This window comes from Zerene cesonia, chromosome 10 (genome assembly GCF_012273895.1).
Source record: "Zerene cesonia ecotype Mississippi chromosome 10, Zerene_cesonia_1.1, whole genome shotgun sequence".
Lineage (NCBI taxonomy): Eukaryota > Metazoa > Arthropoda > Insecta > Lepidoptera > Pieridae > Zerene > Zerene cesonia.
In genome coordinates this window covers 1,714,480-1,736,758 of record NC_052111.1, presented here as the reverse complement: position 1 = coordinate 1,736,758, position 22,279 = coordinate 1,714,480, and the positions used below count along the sequence as shown (strand labels likewise).

Sequence of the window (22,279 nt, the reverse complement as noted above, 5' to 3'; positions counted from 1 at the left end):
ATTATATATTTTAATAAATAATTTGAAATAGATAATATTTAATGTATTTTATATTAAATACTGAATCTATTTATTGTACACAATATACTGGATGATTTATTCTCACACTGAATACTCGTGTTTCTCACAAGAGACGTTTAAAATTAGAGTTTATGAATCAAGGTAGTCTTAAATAGAACACATTACTTCAATTGAGATGAGTATTCAGTATTAAAATATTAGATCGTAGGTACAAAAATTTTATGAAAACTTTGACGTACCTGCAGCAGGGCCAATGGTAGCTGCGAAGAGCAGAAAACATGTTGCAAGAACGATCTGCATGTTGAGTTTTTCGGGATTGTCGAAATAGTGTGGAATACCACTCGATAGAGCGCACACGCAACACGGGACACTCGGGTACACTGAACGCGCGCAGGTCGGGACCCCCCCTTATAACAGCGAAGCGTCCCGCGCGTACCACTCCTCGAACAATGGGGAAGAAAAACACGCGACAAACGCCTCTAACTCCACATACATCGACCACCTACTACTTGATCCATCGTTAATGCCGTAACGTAAGACGGTAATGGTGATGCGCCAAGTTCAGTGCTCGCTGTGGAAGCGTGGTACACAGCGCGGACGTCCGGCGTCGATCCGACGCTCGGCGCTCGCGATCATACAGGAGTTATCTCTGCAAATCGTACCGCACAATAGTTTGCGTTTGCGCTCAATTTGTTCTTGTTGCGGTCCAGGCGAATTCTTCGCTTGTCGAAAGGACTGTCGTAGTTTTTTCTCTGATCACGATGTATGGCAATTCTTCAAGAGTGTGTACCTTTGTTATATCAACTGTTCGCATCGGACTCGTATCTTTGGTGCAATTACAACATGCGTACCAATTTATTGATTAACCATGCAAGCGAGCAGTCGTGAATTTAACAAAAATACCTTCAGAAGTATTTTAAACCTTCACTAATTGGCATGAAGTAATGCAACGTAGAATAAAGCTTTTTAGATGAATATATTTTAAGCACCTTATCAAAATGTTTGCACCGCTAATAGCGTGTTTTGTCGTTTTAACGACGTAATAAATAAGACATCTAAGTATAAAAGCGTGTTAAAAAACATGTAATAGATAAACAAAGTAGATTTTTAGAAAAATATAATTTAGCGATTAAAGTGCTCGAGTTAAACTTTAATGTTTTTAAAGATATTGAACATTCCGACTAGATCAAAACATTAAACATATCGCATGAAGTAACATTTCATACGTGTACGATTTGGTTTGTAGTTGTATGCAAACGCCAACAGACTTTATTCGTATCAATAAAATAAGATTAAAACTTATCACGATAGCGTAGATCTAACATGTTAGGGCTTCCTTTACATGCGTAGTAAAACATTATAATATCTTATCGGCTGGAAATATTACATAGCTTTCTCGTATGCTGATTTTTATAACAAACTGTATAAAATATAATGTTTATGCAGTCATTAAAATAAATCATTCACTAAACATTTAATATAACGTAATAGACAGAAAATGATAAATAGTAAATTTTAAGTCTTATATAATTAAGTCAAAATGACTTACCCAACAAACTATCGTCAACTGGATTTTCATCAGCTTTATATTACCAAATACATATTTCCAAAGCAGCATAAAGCAGGCAGCATAAATTACCCCCAAATAACACTCGTATCGGCTACAAAACCAATTTGATGACAAAACTTAAAATTGCTTACTTTGAGAAATTTGAGTAAACACAATTACTAAGTGAGAGGTTTTCACAAATACTATACATTAGCATAAATAAATACCATTTGTACAAAACTGACGCCCGCGGCAGTTGTACTTATGTTTTATCATTATTGTCGGTCACGAATCCTGTGTGTGGAACCACGCTTAAATCTTTGTTTAGAAATAATGAGAGAATACTGTACTATTAAGGATGTTTTAAATGGTAGCCCTGCCTCACACGGTCGCTATGTTTTAAACATTATGAAAAAACATCCTTTGTGTGTTGATTCTGTACCTTGATAATGCTAAATAAAAGCGCATACAATATACGTACACTATTTATGTACCTAATGCATTACTTCTTTTAATAATTTTCGCAGACCGTTCATCCCTCATAAAGTATATAGTCGCAAAAGTACCTACACCCGCTTGCGCGATTGCATAATTACCTTATCAAAATTTATAACCTTGCTCAACGCAAATGAATTTAACAATTTTACAACAGTTAGCTCCTTTTCGTTTCTTTTGCTCACAACGAACCTTCGAAATATACATCATACATAAGTATATATTAATTATACGTAGAATGTGGTAATTTTATGAAAGTTTTTGAAGTATTTTGTTAATTTTGTTTTAACGTTCATCTTTGTTGCTTAATTAGCCTATTTGTATTTAAATTGTTAGTTTAGGAGCAGTCCCCCAACGCGACGTATTTTTTTAGAATTATAAATACATAGGTACTTTAAGATTAAGTTTCTTTTATTATTTTTTTAATTTTTAAAGGGAAATTAAGTTCTTAAGTCGGGGGTTTTTTAAATTTTAAATTTATTTTTTTATAAATCCTGAAAATCTCACCGTAACGGCAACTATGGGGGTTTACATTTGATTAAGCGGGTGACGCCGCGGACGGACAGCTAGTATTAGAATATATTATTATATGTCTATTTAATTATTTCATCAATACTTATGAACGGAAAATTTTCTTTTTTCGAAAATTAAAAAAAAATTTTTAAAAGGTGGTCCCAATGCTTTTCTACAATAAACAAAGTTGAAGGTGTTGAGATGTTTATTGCTAGATGTCGCCCAGTAGCCGAAATTTGTTCATACATAAAATAAACAAAAGAGCATCATTAAATGCGTTTGTGTATTAAACAAAGTAGTGTGTGTGGTGTTTTTTTTTTAATTTAATGAATATAAAATGTATTTATATCATTCAATTAATTAAAAAATTACGCAATTATTTAAAAAGATTTGAGCCTTCTGCACTCTATTCACTATTATATATTACTATATCACTATTTCAAAATACAGTAATTGTGCACGAACTCCACCGTCCACGGGATAAACGTATAACAATATAGATATGTATAAAATTTAATAACGAAATTCGGTTAGTTGCCGTTATTTGTGTGGTTTTAACAAAACATTTAGATTTACGCCAATTTGAGAGCAATGTGACACACAAACACGTATCTCGTCTGAATGTTAGATCTCCCATGAAATAAAACAAACTGGACCATACGATTCACTTGAAAGCCGCCGCCGCTGTGGCCCCTGCATCGCCACTTTAAGCTTTGAAAGCCACGTTAATTGGTGGGATGCTGTTTGCCTGCGACGCGCTCCGGCGCAGACAAGCGCCCCTGCATCTTACACAATGCAATCGCCCGCCAGCTATAACCACATCTATAACGCCACACGTACTCCAAATAATATTCAATATACCATTGAAGCATTCAACAAGATACTGCACTTAAAATGAACCACGCGAGCTGGATTGCTTTAATGCCCGCAGGAATCTTTTTAAATCTTTTTAATCGCATTCAGCCGATGCCTATCGTATTGTTTTACATTGGATGAGTTACGTATGACTGAGATACGGGCCGATAAAATAAAATTCACAGTTTTATTTCGCAAAAAGACACGATATTACTTTAATAGCTACAAAGAGAGGAAAAAATGCAATTCAGAGATACAAAGGAGTTTTTATCAACGCAGATGCGGTTGGGTCTGTGTATTTAATTGATCGGACGCCTCGACATCTGTTTGAATCATAGTAAAATAGTGCTTCATTTTTCTAATCATACCATAAATTCGATACGACTGACGACGGTATTAAATTTAAAACGGCAATATATATTTAGAATGTACTAAAAATTCCACTTAATAACAAAAACTGGTGCTTTAGGATTCACGAGTTATGTATCTATTGTGAAACTTCCTATTTTTTATGTCGATAAAATGACATTTTTATGAAGGATAGCATATATGGACCTGAAAAAAATTCTGTGACAATGCCCAAACCTACCATTGTCATATTTCCTCAGTAAAGTATAGCTACAATAAAAAAATGCATAGATTGTGGAATACTTCATACATTATTTTTTTGATTTAAGTAATGCGTTTCTTTTTCTTGAGTCAAATATATTCAATTAAATACAGTTATTTTGCCTTATCTCACATATCTCAAAACAATCTAAAACAAATTTTGACTCAAAAGAAAATATGATGTTAAATTAATTATCTTACGAACCATAGAATTTGCTTCCCTAATTGAAAAATTATATTCGCATTAAGAAACTTCTCGAAAATTGTTGAACCAAATTTTTCTTAGAATATGCAAAAAATAAATCGACGCCTTGATTGACAGATAAAAAAGGCTTTGACTCTCCAGGATTAAAGAGCGGTATACCATTAAAAAGCTATTCTTGTCGTAACGTGATTCATAGCCTTCTTAGTCTTTTTAAATTGGCGAAAGCAAACATAATATATAACACGATGTTATAGCAATGTTCAATTCACTTTCTTTTTTAAACATCTTGTGATTGTGCAATAAATTCGTTATTTAGAACTGCCTTATTTTGCTTTATTTTATTTAGTTACACAAACACATCATTTCATCTGATTACTCTAAATCATTAATAATCTACGATAAATATTTCTTTATGAAAAGCTAGTATATCCTATAACTAACACATTGTTAATGCTCCGCTATAAATTTATCAAGCAATAACAATATAACAGGCCTTGGGGGGTCCTCCATTACACTTCTTTACTATTGAGTATATTAAGACGTGAAAATTTGTCTTTTGGAGTTGTTAAATAAAAACGAATGCTAAGATATGAATCGTATTGTGGACATTATCCAAATAGATTTTGTTTTCTTGAATAAAATTTAATTCTAAGAAGCGTAGCGTATGAAAGTGGCAAGAAAACAGGATCGCATTCTTTAATTGTGTACGAGGCTAAGGCAGCAATCCGCATTTCCTTTTAAGTAACATTTCAAATTACTGCGAGCGTCGTTTGCTCCTGCGGTTTTTGTGATAAAATTCGTCGAGTCGTCTCACGCCTGCACCCCGTTCCTTGTCCGTGGACTAAATCAAATAAAAATTTTACCTTTACGAGCTAATAAACATACATTATATTTTGATTACACCGACACCTTTACGCCCATTTTCTCATTAAGCGAGCTTTATTTAAAGTTAGATTTTTCTCGTTAAGCGAGCTTGATTTAAAGTTAGACGACGGATAGCTACCAAAACCAAGTAAGGACCTATTTTTGGAATGAAGTTGTTTTTATTAATCATAATGACGCAAACAAATAGAAACCTTTTTTCATCGATTTATTCCTTTAGTATCCCAGAATTATTGTAATAAATATCTTTATAACCGTGTAATTAAATAATAAAATATCATGTTAACCAATTAGTATGTATTGTGTGTAATAGTTCTTTACCGTTTATGTATTTAATTGCCGCTACACATAACAAATAAATAAACAGTAGAAAGAAACGATTACTACGATAGTAGTTTTCACTTACTTGTATCACATGTCATTTAATTTTGTTTTTACGAGTACAAAGCATGTTTTTGAATGATAAAACTTTGCCTCTAAAATATCTAAATAAATCATAATAATATGTTGAATGTCTTATATTATGAAATTCGAAAAATTGCGACAATCATATTGCTTCGGAGTTCTATGAAAACAGATCGCTTTACAGACTAATGTTATACGGTGCTAGATCGTGACGTCCAGTCTATTAACTTTAAGGTCGGCCGTTTGCATGTTCAGCGGTTTTGTATTTCGCGTCTCATCAACTTGTTTATGCTTATGGCAATTCTTTAACTGTCAACTGTTATGTGCACAAATATCGCTGTATTAAAATATAGAATGGCAGCCTACATAAACGAAGCATATATTTTAAATAATTTTATTTACGAAGGTACTAATAATAAATGTATGCGCATGTGTGTTCGTTTTTATTTTATTTTGATGCAACACTGTAAATTTTTAACTAAGAACGTGTATAGGCTTATTTCTTAAGATTAATTATAATAAAATCAGTGAAAGAAGACCCAGGTATTTTATTTATATTTAAATTTTTTGACATGATATACATATTTATTAAATTAACACTTCATTAGCCAAGCAGCAAAAGTACCCATACATCTAGTCTGGCCTATATCTAGATTTTATTACGAAATTACAAACTTCATGGTCATAAATTATATTATTCATGGCATTCATGATATTATTACAATTTATTAACGTAAATAATGTTGTCATCACGCTGCCAGGAAAAATAAGGAACTTGTTATTGCCTGTTTGAACTGAAACTTTAGCGTAAGCAAATATACTTATCATAATTCAATACTTAGAAGGCAGCGGGAACCAGCCATTAGCGTTGATGGTTGCGGATAAGGCGCCAGGATATTGATTCGCTTCGCGTTCTCGTGACATCAGTGATTATGTGTTTAAGCAATTACTCCTAGTAGTACCGCAACATAGAGCCGAAGGTAAGATCGGATCCCGTTATAATTGGCCTGGGATCAAGGTACGTCAGAGCGAGGTGTCAGGCCACTTAGAACTGTAGGGGGAGTCGTACCGCCCCCAAATCGACCTATAATTTTCAAAGCTCAATCCGGTATTGCATCCAGCCACCAGGTCATTGCGAAATTGAATTCAAGTCTGTTATGTCTTTACATGTTTTGTTTAATTTTATTATACTAGAAGACGATTCGTTTCTTTGAGATAAAAGTCATCTTGTATAATGGAATTTAATTTGCATTATTGCGCTGGTTTGTTTTGAAAGTAATAAGTGGGGTCGTTGCCGCTGTTTACGGCGACCGTTGGCTCGGAGATTCGCCATTAAAAATAGCTAAGTTGGCGTAAAAGTGTCCACAGCTAGTGGTACAATTCAACATTCCTGGTATTCAAAGTGGCGTATAAAGGATAAGATGAGCAATCAACCAAGTCATATACCTACGTAGGTTAGTCGAGATAATTTCGCGCGCTTCAATTGGACTAAATATGTAATATAATACATGCAGTAGAACCATATAAAACTTTTAGAATTGCAATCTAAATAGCATATTTGGAAAAAGCGCAACCATTAGTAACTTATTCAGATATTCGTGTGGTTTAATTAATGCGAATGGCGTTATTGTACAAAGACGTGATGAACCATAATCCTACAGTCTGAATTGAGACTTAACTTCCCACAGATTCAAGGTTACGAACGTGATTTTGAAATATCATAAATTCAAACTCAATGGCCAATCGCCGCGCGCGATCAATGCTTTCTCACGAACCGATAGTTATTATATTAGCATCGTTAAACCTTCAAATTTAAGGAATGTTTTTCGATGAAGCCGAATAGGCGATTATTGAAAAAATATTCCCTATGTTTTTTCGCTAGGGTTGCCAACTTTTAAAAAACGGCTATTTAAATAATTGCCTTGAAAATTGACTATTTATTTTTTTAATCCTAGTCGATGGTGCACGATATACATACATGTGCAAATGGCCAATTTGAATAATAAGGAATAATCGCATTTTAAGACGTGCTGTAATAAACAGCATAACATGATAACGTCTAATTTCAGTGGCATGTAAACATAATAAGATTGTCTATATAATTGGAACCACCGTTGATCGTCTAAACTGAATTGATATTCAGTTGGTCGCTGTATCCAACGATTAATAACAAAATTGCCAGTACCCTGATGTCCCTAGCTGTAAGTGTTTTGTTTGAGCGCCGTGTTTAGCATCAAGCTCCAAAGTTCTTTGTTATCTTTGTTGACTCCGACAATATTGACACAAACTCGCCTCCAGTGTTTACCCAACGTCGTGATTGAGATCCCGCGTGCACTTTTATTGATGTCCAATCGCAGGAAGTACAATAAATAGCTTTTTATGCTGCACCTTTTGTGGTTTTTCGTGTCATATTGGGGTGATAAATAAACATTATAAAACACATTTATTGCTTATTAATAAATTCGAAGATATTCTTGCGAATACAGTTCAAACTTCTTCGTTTTGATATCGTATACGATTTCAAATAACCCACGACGATTACAAATAATTAATTGAAAATAATTATAAGACCATCGGCTTAAAAATTAAATGTAACGCGAAATAATTAACGTACTTATACGTACTAAATAACAAATGAAATAAATATATATTAAAAATTTATTGTAAAGATAATCTTTCGCGAAGTCTCTCATTATGTAATGCAGTATTAGTTTCCATATCATTTCCCTGCGAACCTACCTATTTGGTTCTCGATAGTTGTTGATGTGGCTACAATATATTCAACTACCTTAAAATAATAAAAAAGCAAGAATATCCGTCAGAGGCTGCCATCAAATGAACTATTTTTGAAGTTTTATGTGCATGAATGATTGGAGATTTTTTTTTTACATTACACTTAGGCCATGCCCCTACAGTAGGATGAAACTTTATTTAATTTATCAGCATCCAATCCAACAATAAATGCAAGCTGGTACAGGTATTTATTAATTATTATTGATATTGTTTAAAAAGTCAGATTCTCTTTATAAATTCTGACGCAAAAATGAGTATTTAAAGTTGTTTGATAAATGTAAGGCGTGTATGTCTGTGTGTGTGTCTGAGTGTGCACTAAAGGCTCCAATACGGATAAGCCTATTTTGATTTTCTTTTTTGTTTTATATATCAATTTGTCTGAAGTGATCGTAGTAAGTTCGTTAAAAATCGGTCAAAGATGGCCGCTGCCACAAAATGGCGGATTAATTTTGACTTGATTAGTAGAATATCTATGACAAATGTCAAATGCAAGGTACCCGGTACTTTTTTTTTATATTTTAACATAATTTACTTGTGCGCCATAAAAAAGGGTCTCTTCCACCATTGTTTATATCTAACAAAAAGGTAAAAAAATGAATAATAATATGCGAATATTTTACCTTTTGCCGTGGTTCATCGGCTTAACTTAGTGAATTGAAAGAATAGATTTAATGCGAAGCCTGGGAAATCGCAGAGCTAGACTTTTTCTATTGAGGATACTAAGAATGCTTCTATTGCAGTACAAGACTCAATTTTATTGTGAAAATTATCACTGCTTCCGGATTGTACTGGGATTGCTTGCCGTGTTCCGCGTCAACGCCTACCGCTTTATTCTGTAGCAAGTTTATTGCCCTTCGGCTGTACTCGCAATTATCTATTTCAATTTGTGATGCAATGCAGGTCTTATAAAGAGAATGCTAATATCTGCCAGCAAAAAGCAACCGTAAGAAGCGTTAGCAACTACGACCTCCTCGTAAACAGTAGTAATCGACACTTAAAGTGATGTAGTTTAAATGTTATGGACTTCAGAATAGTTTATACGTACAATTTCATACAAAATGATGATGGCTGTGATAATGGCGTTTGTAATTTCTGTTACAAATTGCAAAAATTAAAGAAGCTTAACTGATGATTTCTTTAAAAATGTATAGGTACTTAAGATTCATAATTGTTTCTATAATTTATATATCTATGTTTCATTGACTAAATATTTTTTCAATGCCTAAATATTTAGCAATCCTGACGAAGATTTATATTATATTATCACAGAATGCCAATGTTAACTAAAATTATATGTCATAAAAGCTAGCACTTCTAATTTCTTCAACACGGTGTTTCAGAGAGCACGTAGGAGACTATTAAAACTTAAGACATGTCTCGTACGTCACTCAGCTTGAGTTATAATATTTCAAGGATGGACGCCCATCGACGCCCAGCTATTAAAATCCCGCGTCCTTCCTGGAAGCCTTGTTTTACGATAATCTTAGGAATTCAAACGCACTTCTATATCGCGTCAAGAAAATCTTCGTATATATACCTCCTGTCCGTCTTGAAGACATAAATCATTCTGTTAAATCCTTTACGCAAGATGTATATGCATTTATGCACATTGTACTAAACGTTTATGTGTAATGAAGATAGCGATAACCTCTGGAAAAAGAACCATCAAAATAGTGACGACTGAACCTTGACCAGAGATGTTCCATCTATTCAAACGTCCCTATTATTCTCCATTGGTATATGCATTAACAGCGTAGTGAGAATATTCCAGGACAAAACCGAGCAACCATAAATAATGCGAAGTCAACTAATGAATTACGATGGCAGCGAATACAGGACTCATAAGAAAGCGTCGTGCGATGTGCGCAAATGCAGCCGCTGCCGCGCACGACTCTAGCTGGACAATTAAGAGGCTATTAGGAGTGCTAGTATTACATCTTATTTAAAATATGGAGAATATAATCTTTTCCACCCAACAGTATATTATGTAGTAAATACACCACAAATTAGTCACTTTGTAAACAGAAAACGATCTAACTAAAATTTAACATTGTTTTGATAATAGAGGTTTCTTACTATTGCCACGAGTGTGTTTTAATCAGCTTTGCAATATGATATAATTTTGGCTTATTTACCACCAGTGCTACTACGGTGAGAAATCCGCGAAGTTCAGATTTCTTTTCAGTTTTAGTATAAAGATTGATGAGTTATGTTAGCAACTGTTTTTTGAATTGCAATAATTTTATATAATCTCTACTTTGAGAACCTATTATTCGCTTATTGTGATTATCCTTAATTTATATCATATTTTTTGTTCATAAAACCATTCAAACCAAATAAATGATTGTTAACTGTATTTTAATATTGATGTATAATTTTTAACAACCAACTTTGGAAATTAATGTTACAGAAGCATAATTTAATTTTTTATTGATATGAATTTCACACCTGTTATGTTTCCTGAGCTTGATTGTGTTTTCTGTCTCGTTAAAACTGAAACATTGTATAGCCATAAACGAAGAGAGAGTACTCAAATAATGAGTTTAATCTTTTTGAATATTTTCCTCAAGGCATTACATACAAGATGTGTTAAAAGTTATCCCAGTAGATACAATGCAGTGTGCCGTATAAAGAGCCATGAGGTACGCCAAGGACGCCCGGTGCTCGCGATTATGTAAATAATGCTCTGTGGCCTGCCCTATGGCACCCGCCGAAGGGCTATTACCTGCCCATCCTGTCGACCTCTGGTCATATGACTCATTCTCGCCATTATCTCCACGTTTATAATTGCTCTAATTGCTCTTAAGGCTATAATTCTAGCGAAGGTATCCAACGCTAAAGGATGATACGAAAGTTTTACAAATTACCCTCACGAAGTTCGTTTATCACGTCATCGGGCAGCGGGCGGACCTTTTAATTCTCAATGCTAGTTGTATTATCATTTATAGTTACACGAAACCTTCGCCGTAATTGAATTTATTTTAATCGAATTGTGCGTCGGTTGCAGCTATCTAAAGCTATGTAATTATAAACAATAATTCCATTTTTCATTAAAGAATCTTAAAAATTACGCTTACCCATTAAAGAATCTTAAAAATTACGCTTAGGACTTTTCAAAGTCCTTAAAAATATGTTTGAGTATATTTTTATCGCCTGTTTATATACAACTGCTGTTATTTTTTTTTGGTAAGTAGTATATATTATATAGATAGATTTGAAACATTTTCTAAAATTGCCATATAGATCCTGAATAGGTACCTACTTGATATTTAAAATTATATATTATGCAGCGTAAATCGTGATGTCATTTGACATTTATTGATTTGACACATGTGCTTTAGGATCAGCTCGCAACAGCAACTAATCCGAGGAGGTGGTGACGCGAGTCAAATTAAGATGACTATCGCGCATCGTTATATTAGTATTAAGTAATTTTCCTTATAACACACGGACTGCATTCCTCGGGTGAGGACAGTTTGTTGAGGAGAGCCGTGTCGTTGAACCGATCCGTAGCGAATCGTCGCGCTTCCGCCAACACCCGGCAAATAAAATCAATTAGTGGACGTGTCACCGTTAGCTTCATCTTCAATTTTTCCCTGCTGATATTAAATTATATTACAGTTTCATTGAATGCCATCTGCACATTCATTCCGCACTAATTTGTTTATTAAATACTGTTGTTATTAATAACATGGTAAATGAAATAATGCTTTAAATGTTCCTATTGAAATATGATTGTGTATAATATAATAATAACAGAGATAGCTAACACATGATTCAGCAATTGTTAAGCATAGAAACGTGTGTTAATTTCAACGGATAGTGTTTAATAAAGGTGGCCACGTCATGTTATTGGCACCACGTCGGTGGCACCGGATAAGCATTGCGACCGGCCGATTGTCTCGCGACTATCGTAAATAACTCGGCCCGTGTCCGGTATCGGCCTCGAATACAAAGTTTAGACGCTAGCGAATCTGGACGTCGTAGTGCAACCATAAGGAGCCCTAACCGCTGAGTCTCGAACGCAAGTCCCTCGACATGTTCAATTCCGCCAGCTAGAACATAACGCATAGAAGCGGGCATAACACATCGACTACCCGTAGTTGAGTGCACCCTCCTTAGCAGGAAACAGCTTCCGCGCTCAGAATACGTATGAGCTCGCTATGCCACCGCCTCCCACTTATCTAACCGTCAGCATTATTGATATCTATCGCAACGAAAATATTATAATTCTCGCAATGTAATTAATTAGCATGCGTAAAACGTCTCTATTTATTGGTGTACAATTTAAACAACTTAACGAGAATCTCGAGCGGCGGAGTAGACGTGGCCGACGGCTATTAATTCCCTTTGAGATATAAACAATGGACACGTGATATAAATAGCTGGAGCGAAAATAATATAGCAGTTTCACTTTGGTCTATTTTATTGGGCAGGCTTTGCAGAAGGGAGCATAGAGGGCGGGTAGGCATCGTGCGGGCCGAGGCATGGTTGAGGTCCGATAGCATCGCTGCGCCGCGTGCTCTATAAATAGATAGGCAGGCGAACCCTTGAACCAGCCGCGGTCGTCAGTACACTCATCAAAGGGCTACTACATACTACGTTATTGCCAATTGCTTCGATTAAAGCCATGTCAGCCACCGCTTGCGTCTGCGTCCACCATATGCTTAAAACTTTTGTAGAAAATTTGTGATGAAAGTAAAATTTTATGTTAATATGAAACCTACGTCAAGAATACTTTATTGACTAGCAGTTCCTATGAAAGAGCTTAAGGTAATGCTCGGTAAGTTCCGCCGTAGATAGCAGCCCTGGGCTGCTCCGGTACCGCAACACTTCTCCATAAAACACGGTGGACAGGGCGCAGTTTCTCGCTTGTTCGCTTTCGTTCGCACATGTGGCATGCGCTTATTTTTTCCCTGATTAGAGTAAAGATGCGCAACCGGTTTAAACGCGAAGGTCGCTGCATGAGAACTCAGGTTCTCCTACGCGCTCGCCGTCGTTCGCTAATGATGTCTCTGCGCTGAAACATTCCTAATTGGATGAACGTCCAACTGTCTCAGCATCTTAAAAAACCGATACAAAGGGATGCACGCTGTGGTACTGTTAATAGAACTCTCGCGATGTTATTCGCAACTTTTAACCACATAAGTATTTAAACAATGCATTAACTGAGAATCGCTTGAAGTATTCATGACAAGATCAAGTTTTATCGCGATTAATTCAACGTGTCTTCGTTGGGATAGATATGATCAAGATATCAAGATCATATTATAAATATAATTACGATAGATTATAAAATGATATACTCGTACGTTGAAGCAGACCGAGCTTATTGATTGTAATATTAACCACAACCCATGTTCTATTGAGTGTAACTATTCTGTACGAAAAGGTACCTAATAGAATAATATACACATTGATTATTATTATTAGTAATGAGTTAAAAATATATTTTTAATACAAACAATATATTGCTTAAAATTATTAGCCATTAAGATATTTATATAATAAAAACAGTTCAATGGAGAAATGATAGACGTTTTTAAAAGATTGCGAAGTATTATTGTGGATCTGGTTATTCCAAAGAAAAGCAACATCTCTAATTGCTAATAACCGTTAGTTCCTAGATTACCTTCAAACTGGCTAGATACTCCCTGATACGCGTTCCTTGTGAATTACCTTGTAATAACGGGCAATGTATAGTGAATTGTCGTAGATTGTAGACGCACAGTCCTAACCTAGCTGTATATAATGACACAATTGAGCAACTTATTCTTTTCTAATAGAACTGAAATGACTTCCTCGATTCACAGTAATATTAGTTTAATCAATCTCTGTTTTCCACTACCTGCGTACAAAAGCTTGGACGCTGCTAAAAAAATAAAATAATTTGAACCCGCAGGCAAATTCTTTCTGATTTATATATAGATTTGTCTTTGTAGTTTATTTATGGAGTTGCAGTCTGATTCATACGCATAGTTGAACGTGCGGTTATCTCGTGCTCAATTTCAATCCTGTTGTTTTATTTTCTCTTAGCAAATTGTTGCTTAATAAAACGTTTAAAGTAATTGTTTTGGGTACCTTTCTGCGGTCATTCATTGGTATAATTATTTTTAATTGAATCCCATTAACTGATTATTGTGTATGACAAGGTAGTTTTAATAGAGTGCAGATAGTTCTTTAATTTAAAAGGTATTAATATATGTAATGTTCAAAACGTAGTTGCTTATTAAATATTTTCTATGAAGTGTTTTTATATTTTGACATGATTTTAATTGAACGTATTTAAAAATTCAAAATGTGCCCGTCCTCTAAATAAATCACTAAAGCTGGCCCTATATGTATGAAGCCTTTATAAATTATTAATTCAATTATCATTTTATATTGACGACGCTTTTCACGCTGACGTGTTGAGAATATAATGAAATAATGCGGAACTAATATAGTATAAATAATGGGCGACTATAATATGTATATAAAAGCTTGTTGGTACACACATACTTAAATCGGTAAATTTCACTGTTGTTTATTCATAAATGGATCTTTTCAAAATTATATTCCCATAATGGGAACCAATTAAAATGAAGGAATAAAAATTAACAGATTGTAAGAGAAATTACATGTTTCTTGTTTTCTCTCTGTGTGAACTGATCCCTCAGTGCTATTGGCTATATATGAACCTCGGGCGAAGTCGGACCGGACAGCTAGTAATAAATATTTGTAAGATATTTTCGCGACCTAAAGTAAATAAATTTTAATAATACGAACACAGTTCATTCAGTACATTACCAAAATTAAAATGTATTCAGTTGCTATAATTGTCTTGACTGTAAATTATATGTAACCTAAATTAAATTTAAAAGAAATACTGACTATTGTTTTGGGCATATACATATATCCATATTGCATAGCGATTCCTCTATTAAAAAAATATTGAATGTACATAAATGATCTGGTTACTGTTTTATTATATTCGTATAGCTGCAATAATTTGAATCCTCCTGCATCAGTACTTAAAAAAGAAAGGTCACACAATGTGAGAAGGTGTCCTTTTTCATAGATTTTATCAATAGTATGCAAACGGGCAAGTAGTAGGAAATAAATAAACCGCAATCTGATCCGATCCAATGCGGCTACAATGTTCAGTACGCACCGAGGGGCCCTTACGTGTGTGATATTGGAATAACGATAGCTGACTCCCGACCCACGGGGCTTGTCACCTCAATGAAAATGTCCATGCGGCTTATCGTGCACATGCTAGCTCGAGCTTCCTGGTTCGCTCCGATAATGTCTGCGTTGTTACAGCCATCGGTGCGGCCTAACTAATGAAGATTTAAATCGACGCTGGTGCAAACCCAGCCCTGTTTTGCATCCTTCTATCTACCACACAAAGGTAAATTCTATTAATTAGCGACTACACAGATACCTTATTCTCATGTCAAATGCTCGCAGTCAATATTCCAATTAAACGCGACGTCTGCTAACGTGGATCGTTCGCTTACGCTCGATTTTCTTGGAAACATGCATGGCTAATACGAATATTTATTTTATATGCAATTCTTTAATTGGTTGCAAAAATAAAAATCAAACCGGATTTTAAGCGCAATTGAAAAAATGTTAGGCAGACAGAATGAATCTCATGGTAGCGACGAGATTTCAACTTTTATTTTTAATGTTTTGATGTGCAGGGGCTGATTGAATACTTAGTACGAGTTTGGAAGAAACCTCCTCTCGTATACTGCGATTATCACGGGCATTCGCGAAAGAAGAATGTGTTTTTTTACGGATGCGCGGGCGCAGAGAGTTGGTGCAGCAACGACCGGCTTGTACAAGATGAACCTGTTAAATACCTTGTAAGTTGCATAAATCAGGACTAACAGCGATTGTGTATACATTACTGCAGTTAATTACACACTTGCTTTTTGTATTCGCTTATTTGGCCCTTGTGTATTCCGTTACATTTAAAGAAAGAAGAAGTTCGAGAAAAATAGGAAACTACCACCGCTAAGTTGATGACGTATCTAATGTCAATAACTGTATGCTTTCATACAAATAAGCCAATTGAAAAGCTTCATTGAAAGTTGCGTTTCTCAGAGGGCGATTTTTTATGTATATGGGGGTAAGAAAAGCTTAACTCCGAGTTCATGGGGTCGCCACTGTAGTCCCGCGGCCGTCTTGTCAAAGGATCAGGCTTAATCCCCCAAACTTGCAATTCTACAGATAATTAGACATTATTTAGTTGCCTTTTCTCGTCTCGTCTGCTTCTTTACTCCTGTTACTTAAAATTTTAAAGCAAAAAAGAAATAAAATTGACCACAAATTGCCGCGCACGCATCCCACAGGCCTAAAACTTATAATAAACTAGTTACGAGTAATTATTGATTATACAATTAAAACCATAATAATTTTTGTAAACTTCATATTTTTATACTATTGTTACCTATTGATTCGATCCTGATAACAATCTTATCTGTTTATTATTTTATTTTATTTTATTATATAGTATGAATTTGTATTATACTGCATTAAGGTTCAGAAAAGAACCTAGTTCTGTCTTTTAAAATGTTTAAGGTTCCATTATCGTTGATGTTTTTTGAATAGTTAATCATAGCAGATAACATAATACTATAGGTATCGTACCTTTGTTACGCTTATTATTTTCTCAATATTCACAACTACCTAACACGTGTGCTAACATAAAATGTAAAAGTTTATATACCGTGCATTAGATGTTACCCGCCTTGATGCATCGTATATCACCCGCGTTCGCGCTGGGCTCGTGCTCTTTCCGCGTGGAGAGAGAGCGCGAGAGCACGGCGCGCGTCACCGTGTGGCGCCATCTTGGCGTGACCCGTTCCTACACCATGGAGGCATCCTTCTGTGGCTTCGATCGAGGACCATTTAAGGTTAGCTACCCGCTTTTGCGCTCACTTTACCGGCCGTAAACATGCAAAAGTCATTATTTATTTGCTTTATAATAGTGACTACAAAGTTATTGGACGTATCATACCTGTGCATAGTTGTAAATAATAAGCTAGGAAATAGGAGAAACGAACGTAATAGAGTATTTAAATACTTCGAAAAATAAAATTATTAAAATAGCAATCCGGTGTACAATTTGCAAAAACAAATCATGCGAGGCGAATAAGCATGAGACCGCAAAAATACAAGTTTTCATCACGAAGAAATAGCATTCCTTAACAGAAAGAAAAAAAGAAACACACAACCTTTGCAGATCCAACAATTCATCATAACGATGTCAGGCTTATTTACTCATTCAATTATTAAATAGAAACCGAATAAAAAAGGGAAAAAAGGAACACATATAAGTGATACTTCACATTAATATTCTTTTCACATAATAATTAACAAGGGGGTGTCGTTATCGAAATGTAATTACTAAGTGATCGATTATTTTAAAGATACGTCTTATATTTTCCAATTAGTAATGATGGTTAATAAAGGGAGATTAATGATAAGCATAGTATGCGTTTGACATGTAGTCTAATTCATCTGCCCGGTGCAGATCTCAAAAGATAAGAGCGCAATATATTTTCAATCAATGTAACGTCAGAAACGCTTACTTCACTTATTAATTCGCTCTACTGTCATGAGTTTTATACGAACATTAAAAAGAAGAGTAACGGTAAGATAATAAAAGAATACGGTCTGTTAGAAGGTAAATTTTATAATCGTGTTCGGATACTAAACGTAGGTATAAAACTAAATGTAATTTTGTAAATTTAAATAAAATTGGTTACAGTGACTTAGGACTGGTCACGCTAAAGTAAGCACATTGATATGAAATACAAATAGAGACATTTTTTTAATGTTATCTTATGTGCTGTAGAATTGTGTACAAGAAGTTATGAGATTTTTGCCGTGATTAATAATCGTAATCTTATTGCATATGGTGGAACAATTAAATATTTTTCTCCTCAATGGTTTTCACTGTATATAATATAATGAAAATGATACACCTGCTTTCGATTTATTTAAAGAATATAACATTTTCATCATATTGATTTTAAATTTATTACCATTTCGTACATCCTGTACAAATACACCTTGAGGATAAAAAAATAGTTCAATAATTATAAAGCTTCGAAATTCGACACGATTCCAACATTAACAAAGACTACTTTAACTCATTCAAATATCGTCACGAACAAAAGACACTAAGTCAAGGATGTATAAGATTATCTATATAAGATTTATTTTATTTATTAAAGTTGACATTAATTGGACATTATATAGCACAAATCCGCTTTAGGCTATAAATTACAAGATTTTTTAACTCGACGCGCGTAGAGTCCTTAGATAATTTTATTCGCCCGCGAGCAGGGACTGGAAGATAAGCCCCATAATATATCAGTTCGAACGTCATCACCTGAATAATTTATTCACCAGGGATTCCATCTGAACACGCAGCATCTGCAGAACGTGGGCAGCGACTTCTGCGAGGCGCTTAACGGCCTGAACGATAACGCGACCAACGTCGACATACAGCTCACTAAGGATATTAACGGGTTGGTTTACCTTTTCGCTATATTTCCTTATAATTCTTATAAAGTATTATTATTATTCTTAAAATATTGAACAATAAAGGTCAATGTTATCAATATTGAGATGAAATAGATTGAATTCTTTGATTTGATTCTCTGATACTTTATGAATGTATAGGCGTTTTTGTTTTCAAATAATGTATGATGTAAATGTTATTAAAGTACAGGGTCGCAAATATTTCAATGCAACAACAATGTTGCGCTGCAACAAGCTTCGTTAAGTTAAAAGCTGGGGATATTAAAAAATTATAAAACGAAAAGTTATATCATAATAGGTCGTTTAATATCTCCTCGAATGAAGCTGGAATTTTAGTGTCGCGGTCTCGATAAAATGTATGTAGAGTATAGTTTGTGGGGCAATAAATCAGGAGAAGCGGCCCTTTTTATAGACGTTCAATAGTAGAGTAGGTAAACGGGGAAACAAACGCAATTTATTGACTTCACGTTTTATCGGCAGAAATATTGTTGAGATTCGTGTGTGCGTCGCTGCAGAAAATGGGCAAGTTATTTGTTTCCGCGAATAATCATCCCGATTGACTGGATTTATTAATGTGGTTTTAACAATGATTATAACGCCCACACATTACTAAGATAAACTTTTATGTAAATATGAATTTAACAAAATGCACTGTAAACGAAAAGATTAGAGAAGCTATAGATTATTAACGAACGTAGTTTATCTTAGTAGCTATTGAAATCCGAATACTAATATTTTTTAAGTGTTTAGTTATACTGTCTATAATCAAACAATAATTTATTAACCAAGAATAATTTAGAAGCACCAGCAGGAACGTTTTAATTCTATTTGATAACTAATTATGACCACTCACGCGCTCTATCATGCCACAATGCACTTTTTATATGACGTAAATGAAACTGATAGAAAAAAGTACTTAGAATCCACGCATGTATCTTATGCTATGGATCAACTTTTAATTAGCCCCTACTTAATTTGCTAATATTTTCTTTACTGTATGTATTTTAACAAGCTTATAATTTGTTTTAGTGTTATTATTTGTGTGTTGAATTCATTAATTATTTAAATGTCATTATTAAAATTTCACTATTAAGTTTATAAAGAATCAATTCAATGTGATCCTGTTGTAAGTCGATTATTAAATAAATAAAAGAAAAAATAAATGAATCATTTACATATTTATAAATATAACTTAAGTATACTCAGGCAATAAATTGTTTATAACGTAATGTCAGTCAATACCCCCGATTATGGTTGACAGGTATGCAACTAATACGAAAATTTTGTGACAAGTGTATTAAAAAGAAACGAGACATAATCTCTTTGAATTATTCTTTTCAATCAAGTTCCATTGAGGATCTACTTAAATAGAACCTATTTAAAATGAGTTGCTTGGTTTTTGCAAAAATGAAATCACATGTCATTGGAAATAATAATTCATCTTGCTAGGTACTACTTATAATAATAATAAGTAATGAATTGGTCATTATAAGATATCTATTCATTTTTGTCCAATCAATAAAGATAAGTTTTAAAATTGATTCACCGGTATAACTACTAGTTACCGACCGAAGTTATACCGACATTGGTATATAACACGGTGTTTTTATTTCTTTGGCGGAATTGGAGCAAAGATATATCAATAATAGAAAACATTTTACATTACTGTTTATTTACAGAGAAATAGCAGTGGATAGTGAGCCTGGCTCCGGATCTGACAGCGTGTTAAAGACAGACTCCGATGAAGACTTCGATTAGAACCCCAGAATATATTCTCCCCGATACCAATATCACAAACCTTTAGTCGATGGAAATAAATTTCCCTGTATTGTAATGATACCTAGGTATGTTTGTTGCGAAAAGTCTAATGATACTTATGTCCCATCCGCCGCATCTTGTAGTCATCGAGAGTCAATACAGATAATGAAAATGTCAATTAGTATTATAACATATTATGCAATTTATTCACCGCAATGTGCATTCAAGGGTATGTAGTAGTATATTGTTCATAATCATTTTTTCAATAAACGCGTGGCGTTTGTACACTGTATATTTTTTAGTATTTTTACTTTGTTATATAAGTTGCGTTTTACATAAATTGTTGTGATTGCATAGGATCGTACTGCAATGCTATTGATTTGGTGTGATATTTATAAATTATTTTAACTAAGTGGCTTGTGATCTCAGTAACTAATAAATTATTAAATCTTTTGGGTGGTTTTATTTCAATGGACATTGTGATGATTATGACAAATATGTGTAGTATAATGTAGTGTAAGTTGGTGGTCGCCTGATCACAACCGACCATGAACTTTCGTAGAGGTAGTTTCGAGGCCTTTTCGAATGGGTGCACGCTTTTGAGTGGTAAGGGCTAATAAAGGATTGACGACTGGAAAGACAGAATGGACTGGGAAGAGTGAGGAAAAGGAAACGGGTCTCCGGCATGTTACTATTTCACGCTGGTTTTCTGTGGAGTACTGATACTTCCCCCGTCGCGAGCTGGTCCAATTCGAAGCGTGCTCAACTCCGACATTAAAAATGTTTAATAAGTAGGTCATCGAAATCTTCTTTCAGGAGCCGCAGTTATTTGTTAACAAATCCAAAATCGGTTAAGCAAATTCAAGAATAAGTAGCTAGCAATATACTTACTGAAAGATCTTTTAGTAATTGGTATCTATCTCTCGATCTTTTAGTATTAGATTAATTCGTACTTCTGCGATTATTAAATATACAATGGTGTACACGCCATTATTTGAACTAAGCACTTCAATTTAACAACACATTTTCAATTAGTTTGGCATAAATAAATAAAACACAAATATAGACAAATTGTATGAAAGTTTATTGTAACTAGATATTCATAAATTAAACATTGCTTTAATCAACAATAAATCATACGTTTAATAAAAAGTTATATTGTCAATAAAATGTTCTAAAATATAAATTATAAATCTAAGAAATAAACGAAAAATAAAAAACAAAAACATATCACATGAATAATGATGTTTGCTTTTTGGGAGAAGTTTTTTACATTAGAGCTATGAGGCACTTACAGGTTAATAATTAGTTAATTATTTTATTAATTTACATTAAAACCTCTAGAAATAACAAAAAAATGACATCTAAAATTTTCATATAATACATTTTCGAAGAATGTCATACATATTTTCAAATGCTTGCTTTTTTTTAGTTTTAATTATTCCGTTTTCCTAATAAGATACAATGGGTATTCTAAAAATCTTAAGCATACAATTTCAAATCATCAATAAAAACAAAAAAATAGTAATACTATTTTCAGTATTATGTTACTAAATGTAAGTAAGCAAAAAAGTAAGTAAAAGTCTACTGAATGTACATGTCTTTATTTAACACGCTTTTATAAGCTTCACCTGCATGTTTGCATATAACCG

At 34.0% G+C, this 22,279-nt stretch overlaps 2 protein-coding genes across 4 annotated transcripts in view; one reads left to right on the top strand and one right to left on the bottom strand.

Moving 5' to 3' along the window:
- Positions 1-436, bottom strand: part of LOC119829469 — a 16,313-nt gene extending 15,877 nt beyond the window's left edge. Inside the window, exon 1 of the mRNA XM_038351989.1 lies at positions 261-436. Within this exon, the coding sequence (XP_038207917.1) occupies positions 261-321 (61 nt within the window). The 5' untranslated portion in view covers positions 322-436. The remainder of the gene's footprint in view (positions 1-260) is intronic.
- LOC119829468 (cytosolic carboxypeptidase 1-like) overlaps positions 1-21,079 on the top strand; it is a 55,124-nt gene extending 34,045 nt beyond the window's left edge. For 2 of the 3 annotated variants that reach the window (XM_038351986.1, XM_038351984.1), the window contains 5 exons: positions 15,633-15,720; positions 16,016-16,180; positions 17,057-17,233; positions 18,738-18,856; positions 20,549-21,079. In XM_038351986.1, the coding sequence (XP_038207914.1) occupies positions 15,633-15,720; positions 16,016-16,180; positions 17,057-17,233; positions 18,738-18,856; positions 20,549-20,627 (628 nt within the window). In that variant the 3' untranslated portion in view covers positions 20,628-21,079. Of the gene's footprint in view, positions 1-15,632; positions 15,721-16,015; positions 16,181-17,056; positions 17,234-18,737; positions 18,857-19,349; positions 19,573-20,548 lie in introns of those variants that run through there. The other variant, XM_038351985.1, reaches the window with a different exon arrangement.
- The last annotated feature ends 1,200 nt before the right edge of the window (positions 21,080-22,279 follow it).